Below are 10536 nucleotides of genomic sequence, written 5' to 3' on the forward strand. Positions count from 1 at the left end.
TGGGATGTGATTCCCCCTTCCCCAGGTATCCTCTGGTCTCGGGCGGGTGTCCCGGGGCTGACTGGCTTTTCCTTGGAAAAGAAACCCACAGTCGTGGCGCTGGATAATCGCGACATGCTGGAGAAAGCATCAGTAGCCGCCTAGTCATCGTTTCCCCCTGTTGTGTGTGTGCCTCTCGTGGCTGCAAGCCAACAAGAAACCCTCGGTCCGTGCTTCGTCGGGGAACGTTCCCTGATATCTGTCTTTTACCGTGTAAATGGCAGGAGGACGGAGCAGGGGAGAGAACAGTGTGGGGGGATTCGTCATCGAACGTGGGCTTCGTGAATAGCCTGGTTGTGCTGCAGACCTGCAACATGGAAAAGCAAGTGCTTGAATCCTCAGAGGAGCGAACGTTTCAGTACCAAGATTCTCTGCCTTCCCTGCCAGTACCTCCTCTTGATGAATCTTTGAGTAAATATCTTGATGCAGGTAATGACTTAATGTTGTAATGGTAGTGTGTCGTGTGCTGTTGTAACCAGGCTAATCTGAAGATGTTTGAAGAAGTGATTGTAGAGACAGCTTGTATTGTAATTGGGGCGTGGCACACAGACAAATATAGAGTGCCAAACGTCGTTTTCAGGCTCAAAACTGGAAAGTAAGTGCCCAGTGCAACCTGAGTAAGTTTCCTTTTTATCCCTAATTACCTTTCTTCAAGGGAATTTGGCATGTGAGAAGGTTAAGTTTTTGGTTTGAGAGTGGAATTTTTTTTTTTTACTTTTTTTTTTCCTCTCCAATAAAAAGCTGGTCTGATAAAAGATACTTCACCTACAAATTTTGTTCTGCATAACTGCTTGTTCATAACTGTGTTTGCCCAGGATCTTTTTTAAAAAACAGTTATTTAAACCTTTTCATACTTAATATTGGTGCGAAAGAACATTTATTAACTACACAGTACTAGGAAAAAGCAGTGGTGAGCGTTTTCACATTAATTAGCTTGGATAATTTCTGCCTTGACATGTTGACTAATCTAAGGAAGATCACAGAAAAGTTTTGAAAACAACATCAGTGCATGTGTGTCTAGCTTTGTTTATAAAGCAGAAATGACTGGTTAGTTCTTTATTATATATTGGGAATGATAAAAATACATTATGAAGTGTCTTGAGATTACTTTTCTTTATTTCTTCAATAATTTTCAGAACTCTTGAGACATGGAGCTTTTTCTGAAACATCTGCTTTGTATCTTACTATCTTACAGGTATTACACAAATGTTAACAGAGTTGAAGTACTTTCCTTAGCAGAAACATACCACACCAAATTTTCCCTTTCCCAAAATGGACTTCCTTAAGTTTACTCTGAGTTCCCATTTACTCTGAGTTCCTGTTTATTCTGAGTACTGGAAATGGCCTGCTTTGGTGTTCTTACATCGTTGCTTTTTGATGCAGAATGTTCAAGTGGTGCATTTAGAGCAAAAATGTGTGTGTATGTGTGTCTAAAATAATAAATTTTCTTTTTGCTGTAATGCAGATTAACTAAAGTTGTGCTGCAAAAGTAGAACCTGCGATAACAAAATTGCTGTTTAGTTTTGTAAAGTCATCTGTCTCTCCAGGTTAATAAATAACTCTCTCATGGAGTGAGAAAATCTGACAGTGAATTTGTTCGCTCGTTTTCTGATTCTGATCTGTTTTCATGAATACCTTATCACGTCCCTTTCTTCTTCATGCTGAAGTTAGTTGCTGCTTATTATTCCACGTACAAAATCATTCTATAATTTTGATCACTGTTGCTCTTGTTTAGTTTCACTGGTGGTGGAGAAAAGTTAGCCCAGCATTTGCCACAGTCGTTCCTTGTACAAATAATTCAAAGTCAAAGTGTGCAGGGCACAGTTCTAGATGTAGCTCTGTGAATTTCATTGCTTAAGCTTGTCATTTTAGTCTGTAAATGTGAGTGAAGGAAAGGAGAGGCTTCTGAAGAACAATTCAGAACCTCCAAAGGATTCGTCATAGAGGCTTTAAATCAGTCCTGGGAAGCTGTCTTTCATTTGTTGGAGGAGAACTCCAGGCACTTGACATTAGTCAGGGCGTGGGCTGGTAAAGCACTTGTTTGTTTAAAGCCAGCCAACTAGAAAAGCTGGACAAAGTATGTGTCTGAATATGCCTTATTTAAGGCTTTAGAGTAGCTAGCTCTTCTTTAAAGAGTAACCCTGTTTTGAAAGTAAGCCTTGAGCAGAGAAGGTGGCCATAGCCGTGTTATTTAGCCTTCCAGCCCAGAGGTTGAGATTCAGAAACATGAACTCAACATGAAAGTATGAAAACCCAAAGTTCCAGCTTCCCAGAGCTTATTGGGTAGGCATTGAATTACCAGAAACACACCTCACACACAACCCTCCATTCTGTTTCCCACTGACTTCACAATCTAAGTATAAATATACCAGAAAATACATTATACACCAGGTGAGTATAGGATAAAAATGAGATGTGCCTGTATGGAAAATGACATCAGCAGTGCCTGTTTCTGACCATAGATTTCATGGTAAAAAGTCTTTAAGGAGTGTTTAGATTAAAATAATGACTAGTTTTGCAGATATTTATGGAGGACTTTGGCCTATAATGCACGTGATCTGAGAGAAATCCAAGTGGATTAAAACCAGAAAAACTGTCTAGCAGTAACTGCACTTGCCGTCAAAGGTGGATATAACACAGGGACAGTGAGTGAAAATTGATGGGCAAGTTGCTGGTAGACCATGAATGGACTAGAAAATACAGGCAAGTAGCTTTCAGTTGGTGCAGTGGGGTGGCAGACATGTATGGCTCAGTGTGTTAATTTACAAACAAAGTTTCTGTAAATTTAATTGCTTGGTAGAACTCCGTGGTATTTCCAGCTACAGATGTAAATATATTTGATTTAATTATCTGTTAGGTATTTCCCGTTTTCAGCAATTACTTTAGTCTGCTAGCATCTGTATTTGTTTAAAAGTATGCATTTATGTTTTACTAGAGCATACTGATTTATTTGCAGGTTTTTAACAGGTGTTTAAAAGGTGTTTCCCTTCAAATAGTTGTTTTAGAAAAGTTAATTCTCATCTACTCCCTTGCCTGTGAATATCTGAATCTTGGACTAAATGTTAGTATACAGTTGTCTTTAAAATAAAAACATTTTCTTTTTACAGTGAAGCCATTTCTAAATCAAGAAGAATATCAAAGAACCGAGAATATAGTTAAAAAATTTGAAAATGGCATTGGTAAAGAGTTGCATCAGAAATTACTGGAAAGAGCTAAAATGAGAAGGAATTGGGTATGTATTTAGATATGTAAGAAATCATAATTCAGTGTGAGAAACTTTTAATTCAACTTGTGGAAATTCAGTTATTCAGGATATAACTCAAGGAGTCATTTCACTTTTTTAAATCCTAGGATCTTCCTTACATCTGCCACTTGGCCTGTGGATATGAATTCACTTACATATGTGTCATTTGTTTTTTTCAAAGCTGAGTGGCTAAGAGAGCTCACTAATTGAAATTTAAATTTACCATTTATCTACCAGCTTTTGCATGCTTTGTCTGTCAGTATCTCCTTCTGTGACATCTGTCCCTTCTCTCTTCACCCTGGCAAAAAACCAAAAAACAAAACAAAAAAACCCCAACAAAACCAACCCTGGAATTCAGAGTTTGGTTTCTCTCTTTTTCTTCCCAGAAGGAAGCTATGTGGTAGCATTTTAAAGTTGCCTTTCAACAGAGAAAGAGATATGAGGAAGGTCATTACCAAGGGGAGTTCATGAGGGCTTTCTAAATCCTAACATGACGCAGTCCAAACGGGATTTTCAGATGGTGGCAGAAAATGTACATTAAGAACTAACTGTCTGTCTCAGATCCCTTCTCAACACAAGTCTAGTTTCCTTCTCATGGAGTAATCTGTGATTTTCGCAGCTGCCACAACTGACGTCTGCAGGAGTTTAAGATGAGGAATATCAGGGAAGAAATATCATAATTTACAGTTTAATATTCTTAAGCAGCATTGAATTTTATTTCAAACTTGAAAATAGAAGAGCTAAATGTGTCAATATCTTCAGCAGTTAGTTTCGAACCACTGTCCTGCCTTGTGTTATACATGAACTACTATTCAGATTATTAAAAAAAAAAAAAAGTAAAAAGAGCAGGCAGTTGAACAGACAGGTGATTATTAAAGAATTAATGAATAACAATAAGTTCTGATGTTAAACATTTTTCATTTCAGCTGGAGGACTGGTGGCTGAATGTGGCTTATCTTGATCTTCGCATCTCAACACAAATACACTGTAATATGGGAGGCCCTGGTCCCTATATTGAACACTGCTGGCCACCAAAAGAGGGCACTCAGATAGACAGAGCATGTGTAAATATATGGCACACCGTGAAATACTGGGATTTGTTGCGAGCGTAAGGCTTTAATAATTGATCCTAAATATTGATGGTCTTTGTATCCCTTAATTGTATATGTATGTTTATGTTCATTGGCATGTATTCTTTGCAGTAATAGACACGTTTGTCTTACCTTGATTTAATTCCATCATTGTAATTTCTCTTGCTTAATGTTGCTGTATTTATTACTACAGAGAGAAGGTTGCTGTAGAGAGGTCTGGGAATACTGTTCTGGACATGAACCAATTTCGGATGCTCTTCTGCACTTGCAAAATTCCTGGAATTACTAGAGACTCGATTGGCACTTACTTTAAAACTGGTAAACAAATGAAAATTGGGGGTTAATACAAGCAAATGATTTTTATTAATGTGCTAAAGGAATGGTCAGTTTAACCATAACATACTTACTTTCTTGAGCACTAAATCAGGTACTGGGTGTTGAGTGTTTATATAATGAAGCAAAGAAGGTATCTCACCTAGAAATGCCCTTTTTGGTGCAATATTTAGTCCTTACCAAATAAGAGTAAAAGAAAGCTCTGCTTCAAATAGTGTATTACCAGCCTGATGCATATAATAAGCATGCCAGCATTAAGAATTGATGAAAGACAAATTGTGTGTGTTACAAGTGTGTGTGGATTCAGCAAGGAACACTCATTTCAGCAGAGGGAGTTCCTGCCTACAAGAGACACAAATAAATTAAATTTGCTACTACATAATGACAACGACTTGAAGTAATTTGTAACACGGAAAGTTATATGTGACTTCTGTTGGTTTTTAAAATGTCTTCAGGTTTTCAGAATTGAACAAAAAAAGGTCTGTAGGACTTGCTGAGTTTTTCTGTATCTGTCACTTTATCCCCAAGGTTGGATTTTCCTTTATCACTGTTTTTCATTTCAGAGGCTGAAGGTGAATGCCCATCTCACTTGATCGTCCTGTGTCGAGGTCGGGTGTTTGCATTTGATGCTGTACATGAAGGCAGCATACTGACTCCTCCGGAGATTTCCAGGTTTTGAAAACACTTATGTTAAATTAGCTGTGCTATTTAAGCTACACACAAAAGAGGCTTTTTTCGCCCATTCCCTTCACCCCAAAGAATTAGGTGTCAGAGAGGCTACAGCTTCTCCTTTAATTGAAGGTTCAGATTTGAGTAAATTCTTGTTGAGTGGATGGCAACTTCTTTCCATATACTATTGTAATGCATCTGTAGAGCATCATACAAAAGGGCTGAAAGAAGATATTTCAGTAGGAAACATCATTTTTTTGAACTTTCTTTACGTGGAGTTAGTAGGGTTATAACTGTCGTCATTCCATCCAGGTACAATCCTCATTGATAATTGTCTCATTGCTACTTAATCATTATCAAAGTTGAAGCACTCTCATGTGTTGAACTCTTCTATCACATACACAAGTAGTTTCAGCATAAGTCTCTTGTGACTGATTTGGGATCTATATGCATCTCCTTACTAAAGAAGAGTTGTTAATTTTGCTACGGAATAATTTAATGCATTTGTCAAAGTGCTGCTTATAGTGCACAACAGAAAACTTGTGATTAAAACTGGCAAAAAGTAGATGGCCAAATTCCTCAGGCAAGACAAGAACTAATTGAAGCTAAAAATCACTGTTTAAAAATAGTCTGGTACTTTATTACTTAATATTTTAACGTATGCATTTCTAATTTTTGTAGTTGTACCTGTTAAGTCAAGCCAGTAACAAAGACATGAACACTTGGAGTACAGACAAAGCCTTCTAAATCTATTGTCTATAGGAAGAGCAGGTTGGGTGTGGTTTGGTGGGTTTTTTTTCCTTCGGCTTTATTTTTATAACCCCATGATGGTTGTCTTACATTTTTGATACTATGTAACTACTGATCAGTAGTGAAATTTAATAGGCAAGAGTGCCAGAACAAAGAACAAGCCAGATTAAGTGCCTGTAATTTGTGGAGTTTCTTTAACATCAAGAACAGCATATGAAAAACCGAACTTGCAAACTAAAAATTGCCCCTCTGTTAATTGTTATTCCAAAGGAAAAAGTAGGAAGAGAATTGCTCTTGAGTAGTTCAGACTCTACATTCAGGATGTACTACTGTAGCTAGTGTTCTGCTTTAAATTTAAGGGTTTGTCTTGAGGGGAAGGTTTGTCCGGTATGTGATTAGTCGCTGTAAAAGCTGTAAAGCTGCAGTACTGCAGATGACTGCTGCTCTGAAAAGTCTCAACCTGCACTGTTGAAGTCTTAAATCTAGTTTCAAATTAAGTGTGTAATAACGCTTTAGCATGACAATTGTTTATATGTGAGTTTGTGCTGGGCTCGAAGGTGCTGAGTGACTGAAAACTGAGCTAGTCTTCAATTGTCCTTAGAATCTGGGGGAGCTGATTCATGTTTCCTGAAAATTCACATTGGCTTGTGAATGTTGAACCAAAATTCCAGCTTTGCAATAAAGAGACAGAGACACAAGGTGACTTTTACCTTCTTTCCATCTGTTCTTTGTTAACTTCAGTTTTTGAAATCTTCTTAAAGGCAACTTTCATATGTACAGAAGAGATGCCATAGTGAACCAGATGGACCAGGACTGGCAGCCCTAACAAGCAATGAAAGGACCAAATGGGCAGAGGTAGGAGTACTTCAACAGCTGGTTCCTGAAAAAAGCATTGTGATCACTGGAAAAACATTATTTCACTTAGCTTTGTCTTTTTATGCCTTGTAGCTCCGGGAATATTTGATTTATCTTGATCCAAAGAACTTAACTCTTCTGGAAAAAATTCAGAGAAGTTTGTTTGTGGTCTGCCTTGATGACTCTAGCCCCCATTCAACTCCTGAGGACTACACCGAGGTAGCTAAGAATTTCTGATAATTCATACCTGATCATCTTTACATAAAAATTTCTCCTGCATATATATGCAGCAGTAGCACCTCTTGCTCTTTCAGAACAGTAAAAATGAAGCAGATAAATACACAAAAAATGTGCTTTTTTGATCCATAGGAAAACTTAAATAGTTTTAATCTTTAGGACATTGGAAGTGGGAATGGCTGAAATCTACCTTCATAACTTTTTAGCCCTCTATCTTTCAGGGTCTTCAAAAACATAGTCATTAACTTTTTATCCCCCTTCTAGTTAATAACTTGGCCTTATAATCATGTTTCATCTTGAACTGGATGAAGATGTCATCTGTCAGGGAGGTCTTGCCATCTTAATGTAGACTAGGTTTAGCTTACAAAGATTGGCAGTGTTCTCGGTGTTTTTTAGAGTTCACAGTGTGTTTCTTCTGCTTTAGCTTACAAGGCTGGGGCTAACAGGTGATCCGACTGTGCGCTGGGGAGATAAATCCTACAACAGCATATTCTTTTCCAATGGAACCTGTAGTGCATTCTGTGACGTAAGTTAAATTTTTTTCCATCTTCTGAGTATTTAGTTACTGAATTTCCCCCTTTGGAGTAAGTGTTTAATGTGTTACTCTTTAGTATAGCATTGTTTACCTGGCACCTGATTTGGTAAGTTTCCAAAAGCAGTCTGCTTTCTCACTGTTTGATACTACACCATACATGAATTAACAACAGGATCTGAAGTCATAATCTTATTTCTGAAAGTATTTAATGAGGAGCTCCAAAGAAAAAAATAATACAATGCACAAGAAGGCTTAAAATTAACTCTTTGTTTGATATATCCATTTGAACAGCTATTTTTTTTAACTTACATTATTTTAAACTTTTGTTGTTGTTGTTTTTTAAACTTTTTTTTTTCCTGTGCATGCATATTGCATGGCCAGAAGGGCTTGTATTTTTCCTTAAACGTGCCTTTTTGTGGCAGTTGTACATTGTGCCTCCCTGTCCAGCTGCAGAACAGTCAAAATGGTGGGTGGACTTTAAGTAGTTCTTTATGTATTGTAGAACTATAGAACAAGTCCAACACTGTGCAGTAAATCTGTTGGTCTGCAGGAAAAAGAATGGGATAGGGAAAAAAGCAGAACAGTTTGATCTTCTTGCTTTTGTGCAAAATAATGTAATATCTTCTCTTATCTGATTCTAGCATTCTCCTTTTGATGCCATGGCTTTAATTACCATGTTATCTTATGCCGAAAAGAAGATTATTGAAAATGAGGGAAAATGGAAGGTATCTGTCCTTTATAAACTTTCAAGCTTATCCGTTAATGTGTCTTTTCTTATGGATAACATTTTCTGATTTTGTGTCTTTCTTTCTGTCTTCCTCTTCCCAGGGATCAGATAATGTGAGGGATATTCCATGGCCAGAGGAACTTGTATTCACAGTGGATCCAAAAATTATAAATGAAATTGGACGTACTAAAGAATTGTATTACAAGAAGGTAAAATTTGTTCCTGGTTCTCTTAGTTGTTACTGATACTATTTTTTTTTCATTCTATTTGCATGTTTTTAGTTGGTCTTTTTTCATGCTGGAGAACAGGAATGAGTATGTTACTGATTAATTGTTGAATTTAACACCATGGTTAAATTTGTAACATTGTTGGTGCATGTTGAGTGTGTTTTCTTTGCAGTGGGCCAAGTTGTGATACTTCTTGACTTCTGTTGTTTTACCTCCTTTGGTATGACAGGTATCTGACTTGCAGCTGGTGTCTTATGCCTTCACATCCTTTGGCAAAGCATTGATTAGAAAAAGTAAACTTCATCCTGATACATTTGTGCAGCTTGCCCTTCAGCTTGCTTATTACAAATGCCATGGACGGTAAGAAAATACCAGATTAGGAATAAAAAACTAGTTTCTTGAGTAGAGGGGTGCAGTGGCTTTGCAGTGTTAATATGTAATTTGCTATTGGGATGTAAGAATGAGGAACTAAGGGGGTTTTACAGTAGCAGTTGCACAGGGCCATACTTGCTTCAGAAGAACTGTGTACTTGTGCCCGTAGGGATAATACATGTAACATATTGTGGAATGGATGGCAGAACACAGTCCTTGAAAACTTGAATTCGGGCTGTACAAGGGAAACACTCGGACAAACACCAAATCCACAGTGGGTCAGGATTCTCTAATGTCAAATAGTTGCTCAAATATAGAAGAGAGTTTTGTCTGTAGCATGCGACAGCCATCAGTAAAATGTTGAGTCTTCCAAGCCTGTAAAAGGCCTCACAAACTTCAGTGTCTCACTTTCTCTGGCAATACTGGAGGTGAAGGTTTGGGCAAAATAATAGAGATAGAGATAGTGACCCTTCAAATGCCTGCCTCTGCATTTTTGGATGTGGCATTTAATTTTGTATTACCAATTAAAAGGTGTCATTTTTCCTGTTATTGATGTTCCCAATTTTTTTGCTAACTAGCGCTCATTATGGCTTGTGTAAGTCATTACTGGCCAGTGGAGTATTGCTTGCTTCAGAAGGAGGAGGGTTTCATCATAGGAGTGTGATGTTTAGTCACTGGTGAGGTGTGGCCCATCATAACAATGGTTGGTAACTCTTGGTTCGCTGAACATCAGGACCAATAAATTATCTGACTAAAATAGCCTTGGTCTGTTGTAAACGCGCAAGTGTGTTTCATGTAGGTTGTATATTAAGTGGTAGACTGTCATAGAGCTGGAGTTGCTCCCTGTGAAAGCTGGATGGCTGTCAGTATGCAGCAGAGAAGGTTTTGACCTTTTCCCTCTAAATTCTTCAGAACACATTGCTTATTTCGAATGTGTCTCTTAATTTTTGAGGGTTTGGATAGTGTAGGTGGAATTATGTAGTGAAACTGAAGCTTGTGTAATTTCAGCTATTTTTGCTAGAGGCTGGTGGATCTGTAGTCTACAGAAAATATTCATGGCAATGCAGTCTTTTCAAGGTATTATTATAGTACTGGGACTTTTTTTCAGTCATCTGTCACATAAAAGCACATAGAGTTGCTTTGTGGCTCTTTTTCAGACACGTAACTTAAAGAAAATTAATGGGTTTCTGGTACTTGTAACTGAGCTAGATGTGCAAGATCTTTTGCAGGACTTTTTTAGTCCTTGAGAGAGCAAATAGTTTTGTTAAGTTAATGAGACACTCTTCCCTAATTTTTATTCTTAGTCCGGGCTGCTGTTACGAAACTGCCATGACCAGGCGTTTCTATCATGGCCGCACAGAGACCATAAGACCATGTACTGTGGAAGCAGTGGAATGGTGCAAGTCCATGCTGGATCCCTCTGAGAGTGTAAATACAGAAATGCTACTTTCATCATT

At 37.8% G+C, this 10536-nt stretch overlaps 1 protein-coding gene across 3 annotated transcripts in view; it reads left to right on the plus strand.

The window, feature by feature from the left end:
* Positions 1 to 24: 24 nt before the first annotated feature.
* The window catches only part of CROT (carnitine O-octanoyltransferase), a 15657-nt gene continuing 5145 nt past the window's right edge, over positions 25 to 10536 (plus strand). Inside the window, exons 1-12 of one of the 3 annotated variants that reach the window (XR_001860286.1) lie at positions 25 to 468; positions 3147 to 3271; positions 4210 to 4391; positions 4568 to 4692; positions 5271 to 5379; positions 6888 to 6981; positions 7075 to 7200; positions 7643 to 7744; positions 8395 to 8478; positions 8582 to 8689; positions 8937 to 9067; positions 10384 to 10507. Coding sequence is in view for 1 of the 3 variants with exons in the window: in XM_008629888.2 (XP_008628110.1) it covers positions 354 to 468; positions 3147 to 3271; positions 4210 to 4391; positions 4568 to 4692; positions 5271 to 5379; positions 6888 to 6981; positions 7075 to 7200; positions 7643 to 7744; positions 8395 to 8478; positions 8582 to 8689; positions 8937 to 9067; positions 10384 to 10507 (1425 nt within the window). In the remaining 2 variants the exon portion in view is untranslated. The remainder of the gene's footprint in view (positions 469 to 3146; positions 3272 to 4209; positions 4392 to 4567; positions 4693 to 5270; positions 5380 to 6887; positions 6982 to 7074; positions 7201 to 7642; positions 7745 to 8394; positions 8479 to 8581; positions 8690 to 8936; positions 9068 to 10383; positions 10508 to 10536) is intronic. The other 2 variants (XM_008629888.2, XR_001860287.1) reach the window with 2 other exon arrangements.

The sequence above is a fragment of the Corvus brachyrhynchos genome, unplaced genomic scaffold (assembly GCF_000691975.1).
Source record: "Corvus brachyrhynchos isolate BGI_N302 unplaced genomic scaffold, ASM69197v1 scaffold142, whole genome shotgun sequence".
Taxonomy (NCBI): Eukaryota; Metazoa; Chordata; class Aves; order Passeriformes; family Corvidae; genus Corvus; species Corvus brachyrhynchos.